This window comes from Myxocyprinus asiaticus, chromosome 3, assembly GCF_019703515.2.
Source record: "Myxocyprinus asiaticus isolate MX2 ecotype Aquarium Trade chromosome 3, UBuf_Myxa_2, whole genome shotgun sequence".
Lineage (NCBI taxonomy): Eukaryota > Metazoa > Chordata > Actinopteri > Cypriniformes > Catostomidae > Myxocyprinus > Myxocyprinus asiaticus.
The window spans coordinates 11,448,560-11,468,401 of NC_059346.1; the positions used below are offsets into that span (position 1 = coordinate 11,448,560).

General features: G+C 39.1%; 1 protein-coding gene across 1 annotated transcript in view; it reads right to left on the reverse strand.

The window, feature by feature from the left end:
- Window positions 1-1,022: 1,022 nt before the first annotated feature.
- The window catches only part of susd2 (sushi domain containing 2), a 37,799-nt gene continuing 18,979 nt past the window's right edge, over window positions 1,023-19,842 (reverse strand). Inside the window, exons 14-15 of the mRNA XM_051671208.1 lie at window positions 7,902-7,998; window positions 1,023-2,040 (exon numbers count right to left, since the gene is read on the reverse strand). Of these exons, the coding sequence (XP_051527168.1) occupies window positions 1,980-2,040; window positions 7,902-7,998 (158 nt within the window). The 3' untranslated portion in view covers window positions 1,023-1,979. The remainder of the gene's footprint in view (window positions 2,041-7,901; window positions 7,999-19,842) is intronic.

The window sequence follows — 19,842 nt, forward strand, 5'->3', positions numbered from 1 at the left end:
GGTTATGTGTTTTCCAATTATGCAACTTTATCAACTCCGTGTTTGGCAAAGGACACGTTGAACATCTGTAAGCGGGAAAGCAGTCCAAATGACACACGGTGGAAGCACTTCTCATCAAGTGGTCCAAATTATTTTAATTGGGGTGAGCAGCGGCCACACATACTGACTGCCATCTGTATCTCTCAGAGTCATCAGGGCATAGGCCTTATGTACCTTCTGTTTCCCATTCCATTCCTTATGTGTGTTTTCCAAAGGAAAATTTAATCCAGTGCAAGCTCTGCATGGGGACCTTTGGCTAGCTTTGAGGAGAACATAGTTAAGTTTTCAGTGGATGTTTGCCCTTTAACACTGATCTCAAGCCAGCTTCTCTTACCCCCTTGTTTTGGTGGTGTATTTCTTTAGAATTTTAAACTAGACAAAATGAACATTGTTTGAGGCTGTATTTAGTGATTGAAAACTAATTTAGCTAACTGGCTGAAACAAAATGTAGAATAGACTAACAATAACTGTCTCTGGTATTGGTGTATGAAGACCTGCAACATTTCAGAAAGCTCTGTTTCCAATACTTGTGAGCTGCCTTCTGAGGTTGCATCTTAATGGTCATGGAATATCATAAGTGACCGATTTGGAACCATCTACAAAGGCAGCAACTCTGCGCACCAAATAAAAAGCGCTCTCCAACAGAAGTGCATGGGAGACTCGACTTATTGATTGATTCCATAGATTGATGTTAGCATTTCGCTAAGGTAACGGCACAGTCAAAAGCATAAAAAACATAACATAAATAATAAGTAAATTATTGAATTATTTTCATCAACACTTTTCACGTTTGACTGAATTTTAAGCATATTTATAGTCGACATTTCAAGTCCATCTGCCATCTTGAATGAATTCATTTTAGGATTGCCTTCTGTAAAGCTGCCCAAGAATTTGGCCAATGAAGAAGGCAACATAATTTTGTTGCCTACCTTTTGGGATAGACTATGTGTTAGGAGTATCCATGGGTGATATAGGCAAAAATGTATATTGCAATATTTTATTTACATTCATGCATTTGGCAGCCAATTCTATCCAAAGCAACTTACAGCACATTCAATCAGTTTGTGTGTGTTACCTGGGAATTGAACCCATGATCTTGCTAGCACCATGCTCTCTCTACCAGTTGAGCTACTCTCTACCAGTTGAATGACATAGCCGACACATTTATGTTCATACACAGGAAATGTTTTGTTATTTAGCAATTTTTAAAACATTGATGAACAACTCCAAAATGCTGTCAGTTATTTTGACAAATAAAAAATAAAATAAAAAAAGGAAAGAAAAGAAAACCATTTAGTGGGCATGAAATAGAACAATTCATTTTCATTGTAACCATCTTTGCATGTCTTCACTTTCTCTCTCTCTCTCTCTCTGCCTGCATGCTTTATGGGTGTGTCTCATCCAAGGCCATGAGGAAAAAGGCACATTTTAATGCAAAATAAGGCAAAAGTTACTAATGATGCATACAAATTAAATAATGATTATATTATAATGATTATTTGTAGTACACCCTCTGATTGAAATACACATTCCCTACCATGATGCAGCATTTTGCATAACTGCAATAGAGACAATACTCAAATTTGTACTGGTTGACACATTTTTTTTACCGGTATATCGCCCACCCCTAGTAAGGAGTGCCCCTATGATGTCTTAAAATGCTGTCTAGGTAGGCAGCTTTAGATTTTGGAACCAAGCGATTGTTTCTGATATGCTATTATACCTTCAAAAATTGTGAAATGCAGAGAATATGACATTAGCAGCAATGTCAGTTGGTGTTCTAGGAAGAGCTAAACTATTGTCTACAGTCAATAAGTATGCAATTTAAAACTTAAGATTAAAGCGTATTCTGATACTTTTCTAATGAAATCTATTTACAATTGTATAAGGATCTACATTTGTTCTACATAAGGATCTACATAAGCTGAATGTTATGAAAATCACAGGTTTGAAGCATGTTGCTGATAGGTCACCTTGTCTTCATGATGTCTTATTGCCTTTCTGAAAATAAAATAAATAAAACAAAAATTAATCATTATTAATATGTACAAACAATCATCAAATGTTACACATCTGCAGCAGGAATTACTAAATGGACTTTCAGGCATTAAAATTGCAAGTTTTCATGCACGCTCACATACACACACACACACACACACAGAGGTCTCCACCCTTTGGCTATACATAGGTGTACTGAACATGAAGTCCTTGACTTAGGAGCTGTCCACACCATCATTTAAAGAAATATCCTCAAGGCTTTTCCTAAATGGCATTCCAAGAGCTCATTAGGTACTATCATCTTCTTCTTGTCCATATAAATCACCACCCAACAATCATTTCTGTGAGAACTGATCTGAAGGAGGGCCAGTCTCTCTTATACACTCTTAAAAATAAAGGTATTTTAGCCTGATGCCATTAGAGAACCATTTAAATTTCCACCAAGAACTTTTAATATCTAGTTTTTTAGAAAAACATTTATGAACTTGTTTTAAGCTCTCTTCAACTTGACCAAATTAAAATTCCTTTAAATGGACCAAAATGTAAAAAAAAAAAAAAAAAAAAAAAAAAAAAAAAAAAAAAAAAACAAACAAAAAACACTCTTCTCACATTCACACTCTTCCTTGCCCTAAAATTGGGCTCAGATCTCAGTTTGGTCCACATAGTTGTGGCCAGGTGTCAGTCAATTTTCCATTCACACTAGGCCAATGTTTTTTGGAACCCAGACAACAACAATATTAATTATATTATATATATTAAATTGTATTATTATTATTAATAATAATAATAATAAAGATAACTATTCAACATTATTATACCATAGTAATATATTTCTGTTGAAATTTCTGTAATAATATTCTGTTTTTTCACTTTGACAAGGCAGTAAAAGGTCAAGCATTAATTTTCAAATGAAATAAAAGGAAGACCTTTTAGAATCTGTATTTAGTTTTTAACATGACACAGTTACAATAAGGTGCTCTTCTCCATCAGTCGGCACTACCTTTGTATGGTAAACGTATTACCAAAAATAATTTTAATGAACCCTTCTGTTATGTTTTAAAAAAATTACAATTATATTGTTCGGGTCAAAAATGACCCATAAAAATGACCAGAATTCAATAGATTTTCAGTAGATTTACAGCACACTTATCTATTATTTTTGAACATGAAAATTGTCATGGGATTATCTACATGTTTTCACACTGAACACCTTATAAAGTAGCGTTTTAACTGAAAAGAGCGCCACCTATATGTCAGTTGTGGTACTACTTGTGTCAAGAAGATATACAGTAAATCTTTAGCTTTACTGTAAGGATTTACAGTATGAAAATGATATGCTTTTTAGTCAGAATAAAACTGAAAAAAAAAAAATAAATATGACATTTTCGTCAAAAGTCTAAAACAAATAACGGTGTAAAAATGAACACCGAATGGAAGTGAATGGGGCCAATCCGTAAAGTTAAAATACTCACTTTTTCAAAAGTATAACCACAAGAGCATTAACATTATTTTAGTGTGATAAATTCACTTACTAACCTTTTCTGTGTAAAATTATATGCAATTTTACAACTTCGTTGCCATGAAAAGGGTTATGAACCCTATGAACCCATGAACCCTAAAACGACTGTAAATACGGCAATTTAAACAACTTTTCTTTAAAAGAAAAAAATGAGGGACAAGTCAAAATATTGTTTTTTTTTTTTTTGGTAATCAACATTACAATAAGTTTCCATTTGTAAACATCAACTTAATTTGCTAATATACTGTAAATAAAAATGACTACTATTGTTTTGATTTGTTAATCTTGGCTAAAGTTAATTTCAACATTTACTAATACCATAATATAAAAATACATTTTTAAAATTAAAAGTTGTATATGTTAACATTAGTCAGTGCATTATGAACTAACATGAACTAGTGTTTTAATCAATTAACATTAACCAAGATTAATAAAAGCTGTTCAAAATGATTGTTTATTGTTGGTTCATGAAACCTAATGCATTAATTAAGGTTAAAAAATGGAACCTTATTGTAAAGGGTTACCATTGAGCTTAATTTGTATTGAACCCTGAATATTCCTTTAATAAGAAAATGGTTCTTTGAGGGTTCTCAGAATGAACAGTCATAGTGCAAGACCTGTATATATACGATCTGTTTATCTTACCTCATCAGTTTTGCTCTATTGTATTCATCATAACATTTAACATGAATTTGGCACCACTAGATAAGCTCAAGTCAAACTCATTTCCTTACATGTTTATAAACTTTATAAACTCTCTGAGTTTTTATAATTATAAGATACATAAAAATGTTCAGTGGGTAAAAGCGTTTATCGATAACCATCTCTCATGTGCAGGCCCCTGCTCTGCCTTTGATGTGTGATAGGGCCAATATGAGGAACCATAATAACACTGCAGTGTGTGTGTGTCAGTGTTAATGACTTTGCAGTGGGAGTGAGCGAGGCCTGCTGAGGCATGCTGGGAAACCCTATCGCTGGAAAGTACCAGGGTGTCTGAGGCAGGTAAGCACATAACACACCCTCACACACCTACATGCACATGCAAGCATAGATGAAAGACGGAACAAAAGAAACACACTGATTGCGACACAGATACATACGTATGTGGTGACATAAAGACAGACATATACACCATCAACACACACACAATTGCAATATATACACATAGGCATCAAGGCAGAACTGAAGTGCAGGTTACACACAATTACACACATTATATAAAAAACTTCCAAAGCATTATAGAAATGGCTGCTTGTTTTGTTTTTTGTTTTTTTGAGGGGGGGAATGAATGTGTGTATTGGATAAAAGTGTACAGGATTATAGATTAGAGTTTTAATATACATGTGTGTACATGTTTTGCTATCCTAGTGCGGATGACATTTCTCAAAAGCATCCCAAAAGAACAGTATAACGTATAACGTCATGATCACACATGCAAAATTGGACATCACAATTATTCTAGATTTTTGAAGACCTCATATAGACTCCTACTGTTCATAAATGAAGATAATTACAATAGATACACCCTAGCCATACCATAGACACTTCTTGGCATTTTTATGCAGCATAGCATGTATATATTACAAATAGGAGAGCATTGTGACATGCAAAGTATGAAAATCCCTCCAAGATGGTGAATGGAGTCAAAAGAAACTAGAGACTATAAATATATTTCATTCAGTGCTGAAAAGTATATATTAGAGCTGTCAAAATTAACGTTAATGCATGAAATTAATTAAAAAAGTTTAAAGCGTTAATTTTTCTTAATTGTGATTAACGCATTTACTGTTAATACAGCATAAACCAGCATAAACACTGGTTGGAAGGGCGGAAACTTTGCGATGTGTCCGTCCGGAGTCATTACACTGATGCATATTTCACAACACACACACAACAGTGCTTCGTGTCAGTGATAAAATAATAATTTTGTCGTACAAAACAAGTCTAGATGGGACTTGTGATAGAAAGTATTTTTCAGCCTATGTAAGGTGCATTTTAATTACCACAGAAGCACGGCAAGTCTTAACTATCACCAAAACGCAGAATGAGATGTTTTTTTTCTGCAAGCGCTTTTCATGTGGAGTTCAAAGCGGCACTAGACACTCTCGCTGAAGCATGAACGCAGCTTCACGAATGCTGTAAAAAAGTGGTTAGCCACAGTCTACCAGCAGATTAATATTGTGGAGGATGAGCATTTTAGAGATTTAATGCCCAATGCAATGTATATGCAACCTATGGGGAGACTAGTTCTTTCATTTAGTCAACCTCCCACTTAGACTTTGGGAATCGTTTAATGTTACTTGAATTGGTGCTATTTTATTGCATTTCTATTTTTATGCCGTGGAAGGCTTTTTTGGAAAATGTTAATAAAGCATTATATTGTTACATATTGTTTTGTTTTCTTTCCTAAGATGGAAATACATTTATTTTGACACGAAAAGAAGTATATATAGTATCAAATTTCAGCACATTCAAAATCTGTGATTAAAATGTTAAAATCGCAAATAAAAATGTTAATCAACTGACAACACTAGTATTAATACATTTAAATCTTATTATAATGAGCTATTATACCCACTATTTGTTGGGTCAATGATATGATGCTCGTTTTTTGTCCAGAATGAAATTATTCAAAAATGCATAAAAAATAATAATAATTTTTTTTTTTAAATTTACACAAAATAATTACTTGAATACACCTCTTCTATGATTAAGTGTTTTCAATTAAAGAGTTCAAAGTCATTTTCATATTTTTTAAAGTAACCAAGTAAAAAATGTCATGTGGTTTAACCATGTGGAGATGTTACAAAATAAAGTCTCATTAAAAGCTAAAATTCTTTAAAAAAAGATATGTTGGAATGAGTAGTGCAGAATAATATTTTATTCCATATTATTTAAAAATTTTTATTATACAAAAATCAAAGTCATGTGGTGTAACCAACATGTAGGTCGCCATTTTGCAGTCATGTATTAAATTTTTAGCTTAGCAAGCAACATGCAAACATCAAACTATTGTAATCAATTGTGAGTCGAGTCTCATGTGCACTATATGTGAGAATCGCTATTTGTGTGGTGCACGTGCTGTGAGATGTTGCTGCCTATGTACATTTCACTTAGGCTCACTAAGGTTTTGGAACAGAACTAATGTGTCTTAGGTGAAGAGTTTACATTTTTTGAGAGCTTGTCTAAAGTGGATGCATGAAGACAGAAAAACTAGAATGAGCAATGGGCCTGTAATACAAATACCTCCATGTTGAAAGAAAGAAATAATGTGATGGATAGAGAAAGAGAAAGAGAGAACCTGCTTTGCTACTCACCTTTATAACCACAAATATAGGGGTCTATAACTGCACGGTTATAGTGATATAATGATATGAGAGCAGTGCACTTAGCCTCTCTCTCACTACAGGTGTGCACCTTTGACTCCTGTGATCTCTGATTACCTTCCTCCACAGGATGAAAGAGGGATGAATTTATGAGGGGCAGGTGAGACATATTACCACCCACGGCTGAAACTCTAGACATGATCTAACTGAGAGCTAGAGGCTTTACAACTGGAGGAAAAATAAGGGGGGGAAAGGTGGGAGAAGGGAAAGAATAACTAGATTGGGGGGATGTTAGTGGAGCAGAGCTAGTAATTATAATTAATAATTCTGTTTTCCTGTCTGTTAACATGGTGCTGCTTAAACTGACATACATGAAAAATAACTACTTTTCACAAAAAAGGCAAAGAAACAAAAAAGAATGAAGATGAAAATAAAAAGGGGGAAGATAAAGGGGTAATACAAATCAGTTTTTTAAAAAGGAAATATTCTTTCATGTTTCTGAGATGTCTCCTAATAAAGATTTATATATATATATATATATATATATATATATATATATATACACACATACATACGTTTCCAGCCCAAGTGAGCTTTATGACTTCACATATCAAGATTATATGTGACACTGGTAGACATTTCAGTAGGAAAGTTCAAACTAATTATGACATAGGATATTTGCTAGATATTATACCATAAATTACTTTCAGCAGAAAGAGAAGCAAAGCACATTTTGTCTTTTTGTTACAAACCTGTGGTTAATAGCAAATTTGCAGACATTTTTGACAAATTTTTGCCAGAATGTTTTCATAAGTTTTTTTTTTTTTTTTTTTTTTTAAACAATGTGAGATAACAATGACAGGTATATTCTAAGGTATAATAACAATAATAAATAAATAAATAAATAAATAAATAATACAAAAAAAAAAAAAACACACACACACACACACACACACATTCAAATTTTATAATTTCACCAAACAAATGAATGGTTTCAAAAGTAACACATTTCAACACACCTCTTTTGATTCCTTGTGTGAACGACGATTGCTATCACCATGACAACCACAGCCAACACAGCACCAATACTGCCCAGTACGATGGCCAGAGTATTATCTGTAGATAAATGTGTCAAAAAAACATTTGTTAGGATAGACGATATTTCAAAATAAAATATTATGGATTATAAATTTGAAGAAATAGGGAAGGTTAACTAACAAAAAAAGTACAAAAAACATGGTATTACCATGATTTTTGGAGATATACCATGGTAATATCAAGGTATTTTTGATGTACCTTGGATTTGGAGTAGGGGTGTAACGGTACATGTATTCGTCCCGAACCGTCACGGTACTGACGTCATGGTTCGGCGCATGCAGTCAGTCACAGACGATCCACTCCAATCCAGAAGCGGGCGTGCATGGTAATGCAACACTGTTTGCTAACTGACACAACAGGAAAAAGAGCCCCAAAAGAAGAGACCATCTATGCACCAACCTAAAACAAGAATGGCTTCTCCTAATGCAAAAGTTTTATTTTTTATTATTCTGTTTATTTTGGATTTTTTAACACAAGAGATGCTTTTCAGTTTTGTAGCTGATTGTGACCAAATACCTTTTGTTTTTTATCAGCCCTACAAAAAAATATGGCCTATGCAAGAGTGCATTCTGTTTACTGCTTGGTGCTTAATACACTAAAGGAGGCTGAACTGTACCAACTACCTCAGGGGGATCTAAATGCTGCTAGGTGGAACAAACTGTAATTTGTACAATTGTCTGTTCAAAATAAATGAAAAGAAACCTAGCATTTGGGATTTGTTGCTTTTTCCTGTTGTACCGAACTCTCGTATCGAACCGTGACCACAAAACCGAGGTACGTACCGAACCGTGACTTCTGTGTACCGTTACACCCCTAATTTGGAGTATCATGTAAATACCATGATACAGTATATGAATATGGTAATCATTCTTCATTACCATATTATACATATATACAAATTAACATACTAATACTATCACTGTGCCATTGTACAGCTTTTTCTTTCACATCGCCAAGCTCTAGTTAAAGTTCACATTTACTTAATCCTATGTAAGCCTTACAAAAAAGCTTTTTTTTTTTTTTTTTTTTCAAACTTAAGGACAAATAACTTGTTCTTTATGAAATGATTTATTACAATTCAACTTGCAAAGTTCATCAAAATGATCGCTGGCCAAATGTTTGGTATAGATGCAAACACTTGAAACATGTCACAGAACAAAGCAATAATTAGCGATCTATCTGAATCATCATGGTAAAAGGAGCGGTGGATGTTTGACTCCCCAATTTACTGCCTATCCATATGATTTGTGTTTGGCAAACCTATTTTGCTAGCCCAGTTGGTGCCACTAGTGGTGCAGAAATAACACAAATTTTGTTAGTATTTTGTCCAGGTGATTTGACAATCAAAAGCAAGCTGAAAAAGCACAGCCTCTGAAAGCCTGTGATTTCCTTTCTGAAGTTTCTAATTAATATCTCCATATGTTGCACATACCTCTTTCTGCCATTTGACTGCAGGATAAGAGTGTGTGAGTGTGTACTCTTGTGTGTATGGGGCCCTAAAAAACAGGTAACTCAGAACCAACCCATTCAGGGAGACTGTACCAAGCAAATGGAAGTATGTGTGTGTGGGCCCTCTGAACTGGTCCAAGGGCACTTAGGCCCCTTTTACATCTTCAGCCTCTCTCTCTCACTACATCCCTTTATGCCCTCCCACTCTTTTTCTTTCCAGTGATTGTATATTCACAATGAGGATGCTCTGGACATAAAAGAGGAAAGGTCATATAAATATTTGAAGATGAGCATGCATTATGCACCTCCCTTATTTAACCCAAGCATAAACAAATTCCATTCCCTCCGAACTCATTCTATTTCTACTAATTAGTAGTGCTTAAGGTAAGCATCACTAGTAGTATTTTTCAAAATCCTTAACTGCAAGTAAGGATGTACTTTGTACTTTGGGATGTAGTTTGAAACTTTGGTTGGAAATTTAGAACTGTTTTGTATTCAGAACCAGTTGCATTTTTTTATTTTATATACTGGAACGTTTGATTTTCATGACTTTCGGTTCTGTTAAAGGTTCTAGAATGTGCATTTTTCCGCCGATACGGACGGGACATCATACAAAAATACACCGACAGTGTTTCTTGCTGCGCTACTCAGTGGCAGTGTTTCCGTTGTTTTTTTAATACCGGAACCGTTTGATTTTCATGACTATTGGTTCTGTTAATGGTTCTTGAATGTGCATTTTTCCGCCGATATGGACAAAACTGTACAAAGATATTCTGGCAGTGTTTCCTGCTGCGCTACTCAGTGCCAGTTGTTCATTTTTTTGTTTGTTTGTTTTTTTATATCGGAACCATTTTATTTTTATGGCTTTCGGCTCTGTTAACGGTACTTGTGTATTGTGTATGTGTTTCTTGCTGGACTACTCAGTGGCAGTGCTACCCTCTACTTAATCTACAGCATGAAACAAATCACATCCAGTGTAGTGTGATTTCTAAACAAATGACTCTTATGAGCCGGTTCCTTTGAATCTACTGAATACTTAGGGTTAGGGCTTTGGAACAAACCCTTAACATTAAATATGAGCAATACAAATAGTGTTACTTGCCTTAGCAATCACCACTAATGATGCTCAGCATTCAAATCAGCTAAAAGCACTCAATGATGTATACAGCACTGTCTTTGCTTCATTGCAATGAGTCAACGGGATGCTAATGTTAACAGTGCAGTCCTCATTGTTTCTGCACATGCTGTTCTAGACACTCAAATGCACAAGAGGTTTTCAGGCAACCTGGACTAATACTGTTGACACCTTCCTTTGGGAACAGGAAAAACTAGCAAGTTAGCAGCTAAACTCGCACTGTCAGTTTTATTCTTCATCATATTCCTCCTCTCTCTGTTGTTGTGTTTGATCTGTCACACTGCATTTTCACCAGCGGCAATGTCCGTCATTTCCTGCTCCTCTCCTTCTCTCTCTCTCCCCTCCCATCATTCTGTTCTGCGTCCTCCTGGGACAGTGACTGTCTCATTGGGTTGTGTGTTTAAATCTGATTGTCCTCTCTCTCTCTCTCTCTCTCTTCCTGGAACTGCCATCTCTTTAAATTTTTTAGTACTTCCAATGCCCTTCCTAACAGTTGTGTAGTAGTAGTGACTTAAGGGGAAAGTTCATCCAAAAATGAAAATCCTGCCATCATTTACTTACCTTCATGTTGTTTCAAACCTGTGGCTTTCTTTCCTTTGTGGAACAGAAAAAAAATGTTATGCTCAATGTTAGCCTATTCACTTTTATTGCATCTTTTTTTCCATATAATGAAACTGAATGGTGACTGAGAGTGTCATTTTGGGCCCTTTCCCACTGGCAGTACTAAAGCCCGTTATAGGTAGTTTTCCCCAGGACTAGTACTTTTAGTCGCTTTCGCACCTAAGGAACTATAGTTCCTCGGAACCGTTTTTGGGGGCGTATAGGGACTGTGGCAGACTGTAGGAGGAGAGCAGTCCACAGCCTCCATTTGTAAAAAAAAACTAGCTGCTAGCATGCTACTCAGAGGATTTTACAATTCCCTTAACAGAAATAAAATAAAACCAACAAAGTATACCAAGAGGATCAACCGTTTCACATATGTATGTGTGTGTATGTGTGGGCGGGTTTGGGTGGTTTACAAGGACATTTTTTCATGTTACAAACTGGTATACAAGGGTATTATGCTATAAATGTGATTTATGAGGACATTTCTAGTGTCCCCATAATTCAAATCGCTTAAAAAAACATACTCAACTATAGTTTATAGCAGAAAGTTTTTTGTGAGGATTAGGGGTAGGGTTAGGGGATAGAGTCTATAGTTCATACAGTATAAAAATCATTATGTCTATGGAGAGTCCTCATAAGGATAGCTGCACCAACATGTGTGTGTAACTTCATCGGGAGATATCGCATCTGTACTGTTTTTACTGTGTGACTTGTAACGGGGGATTAAAATGGGAAAGGAGGAAGCGGGAACCGGCTTGACAAACACATAGACATTTAATAACACTTTTTAGCGTCCAAAGAAACAAAAACACTCACTACTTTTCAGCCAGCTGTGTCAAATCCTAAAGACATTCAGACACGTGAACAAGCTTTGTACATCTCTCTCTCTCCTCTGCAGCTATCTCCTCTACTCCCGCCGCCCCTTGCTGGAACGCGAGGCCGGTGTGGCGCACAGGTGGAAGTCATTTGTCATTTATCTTCCTGGCCTTCGCTCTGCCCAGATGCCGCTCTGCTCCGCCCTGCTCACCACATACCCCCATCGCCGAACTCAGGTCAGGGATTTCTCCGGCCATCCAGCAGTCACCGTGGATGACGAGGATCCCGGCACTGGCTGCAGCAGCGGGGAGAGATGACAGAGAAGTGCGCGCACGTTGTGGCCGCGCCCGGGACAATCCATGAAGAGTGTGTTCGTAGAATGAGTGTATGCATTGTGGAAGTCAGGAATAGATTCGTGGAATCCTCCGTTGAAGCTTAGTGTGATGCAGAACGACACTCCCGACACGCGGGCAAAGACAAGGTATCCTCCGTGGAAACCCAGCTGACATGCAGCGATCTGGAAGGCAACCACACACCCGACACATGGGCAACCAACAGATACATGAGACAGGACCAACTAGGCAGAGAGAGTGAGGTTAGTTACTTCACACCAAAAAACAAACTAACAAAGATACTGAGAAAATGAAGGGCTTAAGTAGGGAGTGAATTAGAGGAGAACAGGTGTTGCTCGACACACTAATCAGTGGCATGATCAGTGTTCCCCGGGAACAATCAATGTTCCCATAGAACCGCCGATCATGCATGCCAGCTGTGCCTGCGAGACATGAGGGAGAGAAAATAACAAAACATACAAAACTCACCGGAGCTGTGACAAATTGGTGGCCTCTGTCAGAAACCACATCAACCAGGAGGCCATGAATGCAGAAGATGTGGTTAATGACTGCTACCACTACCGCTGTCTCCCTCACTGAAGGTAAATTGGGGAGGAGAACGAAATGAGCTGTCTTCGAGAACCAGTTCACTACAGTCAAAAAGACTGTGTTGCCATGGGGGGGGGGGGGGACCAGTAACGAAATCCATGGCTATGTGCAACCAGGGTCTTGAAGGGACAGGCAGCGGTTGGAGGAGCTCGGATGGGGTTCAAATGACATGTTATTAGTCGCACAAACGGGGCAAGCCGCAATGAATCGACGTACGTCCTGCGCTAGTGATGCCCACCAGAATTGTTATCTAATGAGCATCTGGGTGCAAGTCGCCCCTGGATGACAAGCAACATTGGATGAGTGACCCCACTGTAGATGCATCCGAACAGATCACGGAACAAATAACCAGCCCGCTGGGCACATAGTGGGGAAGCAGTGTTTTGTAGCGCAGCACGGACTTTAGCCTCCACCTCCCAGGATACCATGCCCACCATGCAAGTGCCGGGTAGAATGGTATCCGGTGGGGCAGTGGAGGTCTCAACCTCAAAACATCAAGATAGGGAGTAGGGCTTGACGTTCTTAGAGTCCGGGCGTTAAGACAGGACAAAATTAAATCGCATGAAAAATAGTGCCCAGTGAGCCTGTCCAGAGTTGAGGCGTTTGGCGCTACAAATATACTCTAGGATCTTACGATCTGTCCAGACTACGAAAGGTACCCCTGAACCCTCTAACCAATGACGCTGCTTGCCCAAATCCAACCAGATAGCCAATAATTCTTGGTCGCTGACATCATAATTCTGTTCAGCTGGTGTTAAACAGTGCAAAAAAAAGGCACACAGATGCATCTTTCTGTCCGAGGAAGAGCGCTGCAACAGGACTGCTCCGACACCAACCTCAGACACATCCACCTCCACCACAAACTGACATGCAGGGTTGTGAGTTAAGAGGATGGACATGGTAGTAAACCGCTCCTTTTATTTAGAAAACGCGGCATCAGCTCGCGGGGACCAACAAAAGTCAGTGCAGGTGGAGGTGAGGTCCGTCAGAGGTGCGGCGAGTTGGCTGTAGTTCCTAATAAACCACAGATAAAAATTAGCAAACCCCAGAAATCTCCGCAATGCCTTGCAAGTATCTGGGGTTGGCCAATCGGAAACAGCTCTAACCTTATCCGGGTCCATGCGCACTACCTCGGACGAACCAATGAACCCAAGGCAACTTGACGAACAGCTGATTCTATAGCAGTCGCTGAAGCACCTGCCTGACATTCTGAACATGGTCCTGGATATTCTGGGAGAAGATCAGAATATCATCAAGATAGACAAACACAAAATGATCGACCATGTCTCTAAGCACGTCATTTACGAGCCCCTGGAAGACGGCCAACTTCGTAAAGACGGACACTTCCTGCAAGAGTTCAAAGGCTGAGGACATCAATGGCAAAGGAACGCGATTCTTCACCATGATATCATTCAGCCCCCAATAATCTATACAGGGTCTAAGCGAACCATCCTTCTCCACGAAGATGAACCCTGCCCCTGCCTGCGACGAGGAAGGGTGGATGAGACCGGCTGTCAGAGAACCATTGATATACCTGTTCATGGCCTCCCTCTTGGGAGCCGAGAGCGAATACAGCTGTCCCCGAGGTGGCGAGGTGCCAGGAAGCAGTTCAATCGCACAGTTGTACAGGTGATGAGGAGGGAGGATCGCGGTGCGGGACCAGCTGAACACCGCCCTCAAGTCATGGTATGTCAGTGGTACTCTGGATAAGTCTGCCGGTCCATCCTGCAATGAAACACAAGACTGGACAGGGGTAACAGCAGAGTTAAGACTCCAAGCAAGAACAGTGTTGGTTGACCAGTCTATGTGTGGGTTGTGCGTTACCAACCAAGGATGCCCCAACACTACCGGCGCCGATGGGGATCAGATAGGAGGAAAACTGCTCTGTACGATTACCAGAGATGAAGGTGACTGGCTTTGTGGACTGAGTGATGACGGACAGAGCCGTGCCACTGAGGGTGTGGGCGGTGATAGGTTTATCCAACTGGACCATAGGAAGCTGCCATTTAGAAGCCCAGTTGAAATCCATAAAGTTCCCTTCAGCTCTGGAATCAACCAAGGCAGAAACTGTGTGACAGGCAGATCCATACTGCAGCCGGCGCTAGTAGAAGTGTCCGAAGTCCAGGGATTTTGTCCAATGGTGTTGCGCTCACCAGTAACCCCTTTCCTACTGACAAGCAGTGTCTTTTACCGGATAGGAAGCAGAGAGATAATCAGAATGAGCACAATGAAAACACAGTCCATTAAAGAGATGTTGCTGTTTCTCCCTACGTGAGATTTGGGTTTTTCCAACTTGCACTGGCTCAGTGTCGGGCCGTGAAACTGGTGAGTTGGCTGAAGAAGCAGACTGAGTAGGAGGATCAGCCACCCGGGTAGGTGGAAAGCAACGGCAACGGGCGTAGATTTCGCTGTTGATTGACTCAGATAGCCAGATCCACTAAGTCATCGAAGCACGGAGGCAACTCCAAAGAGTAAATCTCATCCAGGATGTCGTCGGAAAGCCCATGCAGAAATCGATCCCACATGGCATGGCCATTCCACTCACAAGAAGCAGTCAGGCGATCAAACACTCGGCGGAGCTCTGTGGAAAAGGCGTGATAGGAAACGCAGCTGGGATGTTTGTTGTCCCACATGGCAGTGCCCCATTCGCCAGCCCTTCCGGAAGAGTGTGATTACACAAGCCTCCTTCATCGTATCCGTCGTGAAAGTAAAGGGCTGTAATTTGAAGAACAGGGAACATTGCGAAAGGAATGTACCACAGGATTCAGCCTCACCTGAATACGGGGCTGGAGGGGGAATGCGGGCTTCAAAGTGTCCAGAAACCAGGGGAACTGCCAGAGCCGGTAAGGATGCTTCCTGAGAGGCGCCAGCATCGGGAGATAGGCGGAGCTGCTGCACAACAGAGGTGAGCTCGGCGAGCTGCGAAGCCATCATCATCAGTTAGATGCGGAGATTTGATACTGCTGACGTCCCAGTAAGGCTCCCTGCTGAGAGAGGGCTGAGTGAAGAATGGATTCCTCCGCTGGGTCCATACTTGGCTAGATTGTTCTGTAACGAGCGATAGCAAGACAAACAGACCCAAATGCAGAGGAACAGTTCAAAGAATTTATTTACAATAAATGTGAGCAGTCACTGTGGATTTCGAGGATCCCGGGAGAGATGACAGAAGCGCGCATGCTGTGGCCGTACCCGGGACAATCCATGAAGAGTATATTCATAGAATGAGTGTGTGCGTTGTTTAAGTCAGGAATAGATTCATGGAATCCTCCGCTGAAGCTTAGTGAGGTGCAGAATGATGCCCAGCAGGATAGGGCGATCTAGCTCTGACACATGGGCAAAGATGAGGTATCCTCTGTGGAAACCCAGCTGACATGCAGCGAACTAGAAGGCAACCACACACCCGACATGCGGGCAACCAACAGATACACGAGACAGGACCAACTAGGCAGAGAGAGCGAGGTTAGTTACTTCACACCGAACAACAATCTAGCAAAGATACTGAGAACACGAAGGGCTTAAGAAGGGAGTGAATTAGAGGAGAACAGGTGTTGCTCGGCATGCTAATCAGTGGCATGATCAGTGTTCCCCCTGGGAACAGTCAATGTTCCCATGGAAACACAGATCATGCATGCCGGCCGCGCCTGCGAGACATGAGGGAGAAAAAATAACAAAACATACAAAACAAACTGGCAAACTCACCAGAGCCGTGACAATATCCCACTTTAATATGCAGAAACTATTATAATATTTAAACCATTTCCCTGAAAAGTGTAAACTGTAAACAGTGTGGCTCTGTGGCCCTTCTTAAAGGTTCATGAAACCCCAAAACACATTTTTGGAGATGTTATCAGATATGAAGATATGTAACAGATTTGTTAACCGGTTGCACCTTATTGAAAACAATTATAGCACTTATTATGTTTATTGTTAAGGGTGAGGTGTTTTTTTTTTTAAGCACCGACATGAAATATGAGGTATATGCATAAACTCTGAGTTGGGATTGATAGTAGAGTACAAGAATACGTCACTAGATTCTGAGAGTTTCTCCACATTATTCATGAGAAGGAACGCTTTCATCCAATCACTGCGCTGCCACATGCATGAGCTCACATTACATTGGATGTCCTTTTCACGTTTCACGTCCTTGTTTTCACACAAGGACGTGAAAACGGTTCCTGACCCAGATATAAGAGCGGACTTTTACACTAAACACAATGGTGAGATCAGAATCTCTCGTCACAATGCAACGCAGTTGATAAACAAACCGGAGCGAGCATATTGGCTGCGGTTCTGCTACTCACGCTCCAAATGTGAAAAAGTTTGTTTAGAGAAGCACGCATTTTGCGTCTTCTCCATACGTCTGATCGTGGACAGTATAACACGATGGCTTGTTCAAAAACAGAAGTTTCCTTTCCATCGTGTGAAAGTTACCGGGATTTAGGACTACAGGGTTAACAGATTTCGGATATACTTAATCTGGGAACGTGGGCAATATCTGATGTAATAACAACAGCCACGGAAATAATCTACTGTGGTTTTGTTAAACAAGCATCATTTAAGCACAAGGAACAACTTTCTTTTTACATACACATTAGCACTTACAGTTGAGAAGAACCGCCTGACTCGTGTTTCTCCACCATTTTTTAAAATCCAGCATTTTGAATGTGATGTCTCCTCACCTCGCAAAGCATATATGGTATAGTAAAGTGTCTAGACAATCCACACTTTAGAATCTTGCCGGAAATAATAGGTCATGCGGCTGTTTCTCGCTTACTGTATTATGACTGTTTTCTGCGCCAGTTGCACAGAAATTACACACTTTAGCTTTAAGCTTTATATATTATTAATACTGTGAGGTTGCCTAATGTAAACAAATAAAGTTGTTAAGAGTTAAAACTATAAATATATCGTCATACAAAACATTATGAAATGAATGTGTTACCCAAATGACTAGTAATAAAATGAACATCATAAACATAATATCATAGGCTTCAATTAAATGGTTATTTGTTTTATTTGTGTATCATAATGTTTTGTTTTTTTTTTGGCTCTGTTTAGCCGTAAAAAAAATAAAAATAAAAATATATATAAATGGAAATGGTCTGAAATATTAAAACTTTGAGGAACAAGGATCACTGTCTGAAGGAAAAAGACAGAATTAAATAAATTTGAACTCAGCTAACTTGGCCAACATCAACAAAAAGCATTAAAATTTAGCACCGGTGCAGTCAATATGTTTATAAAGTATAATCATATAAATTGTGTAGAAATGCACAAATTTGTCCATGTGTTGCAATGAACAATATTTACAGTGTAAATGAGCAGAAACAATAAGTGCACTCAAAAAGCTCAACAGTTTGAAAAGTGCCAGGTCAAATGTCAGCTCCCCCACATTGTTCTGGTGGCCTTGGTTCCATATCATTACTTATTTTAAGGTGGGTATCCGCAAAATCCTTAGAAAAAAATGTGGACACACAGCATTTGCTTGAGTATGCCTTCAATTACACTTCTGCTTCTAAACCAATTTCCTTCCCTGTATCCACTTTTCTCCCATTTTGTGCCTCTTTATGGCTGGAAAGTTATATCCAATGTAATTAGACAAAGCAGTACAGCATCAGTGCCATATGTTAAGACTCAGGGCATTTACAGTGCATTGACGCACACTTATACACACACAGTCCAGATGGGCTTCACTCAGCCTGACCCATCCTTCCACTCATTCTAACAACCAGCGATATTATCTCTCAAAACCACCAGATTTTCTTTCTAGTTAACCTGTACCTTCATTTTACACTCACTTTTCTGCTTTCCCTCCTCTGAATATGAACTGTGCAAGAATGCATGCAAATAACTAACCGTTGAGGGTTATGTGCTGGGGGTTCTGAGCACTGTAATGAGAAGTCAATTACAGGCCCTGGTGCGTTGCTTTGATCTCAACGCTCCTGACACGCTTGATGGGGATGTGGGCTAGATTGTCAACCTTTATCAGGCAGCAGCCAAAACAATAGAAAGAGAAGGAGAGAGCGAGAGAGAAAGTCAAGAAACAGATAAGAGGGAGAAAGATCACTAGACCCCACATTGTCTTGGCACACAGCAGTAAATATAGGTTTAGTGGGACTATCGTTTAAAGTAGAAGTGGAGCCCTGGGCCTCTCACTGACTAAGGCGCTAAGACACATGTCAGCTCTAAAGAGCATGCAGCCTGAGAAAGGCCAAGCTTCAAAACAAAGATAATGTCTATAGACATGCTCAAGTCTGCCACAGAGTAACAGATAGGACCATGACATGAGAAGGACAAAGATGTATGCATGTGTGGAGGGAGTGGGTATTTTAAGGTTGTTCTTATACAGTAAACTACAGCAGATCAGTCTGAATGCTTTTTGTAGTGCTGAGAAAACCAATTCAGTTAAGCGAATCGGTTCTCAGACATTTAATGTAAATGAACCGGTTAAAACAAACAATTCCCTTGTATTTAGCATTGGGAACGCAGATTACTTTTAGTGAGTTGGTTCATTTGGACAGTTCATGTCAGTGAATCACTGATTTACTTGAGCCCTGCTTAGGACTTTGCCTTCTTTTCTGAAGTGAAATATTTAGTGTGTTGCTGCTGTTGATCACTATATTTCAATTCAATTATATAAAATAAGGTGTTTTCTAGTTTATTAGTGTATATTAAGTATAAATTTATGTTCAATTTAATGTTTTCACCTTATTCGTGTAACCCTTTTGATAATTAAGCATTGTTTTTTGTTTTGTTTTTGGGAATCCATTGTTTTGATACAATTAATGGTGGTTTTACTACAGTAATAGTGTATTATCCAGATAATAACCATGGTTTTACTATAGCAATATTGTAGTAACCATGGTTTATTTTGTGGTTACTATGGTTTTACAACAAATTCCATGGTTAAACTAT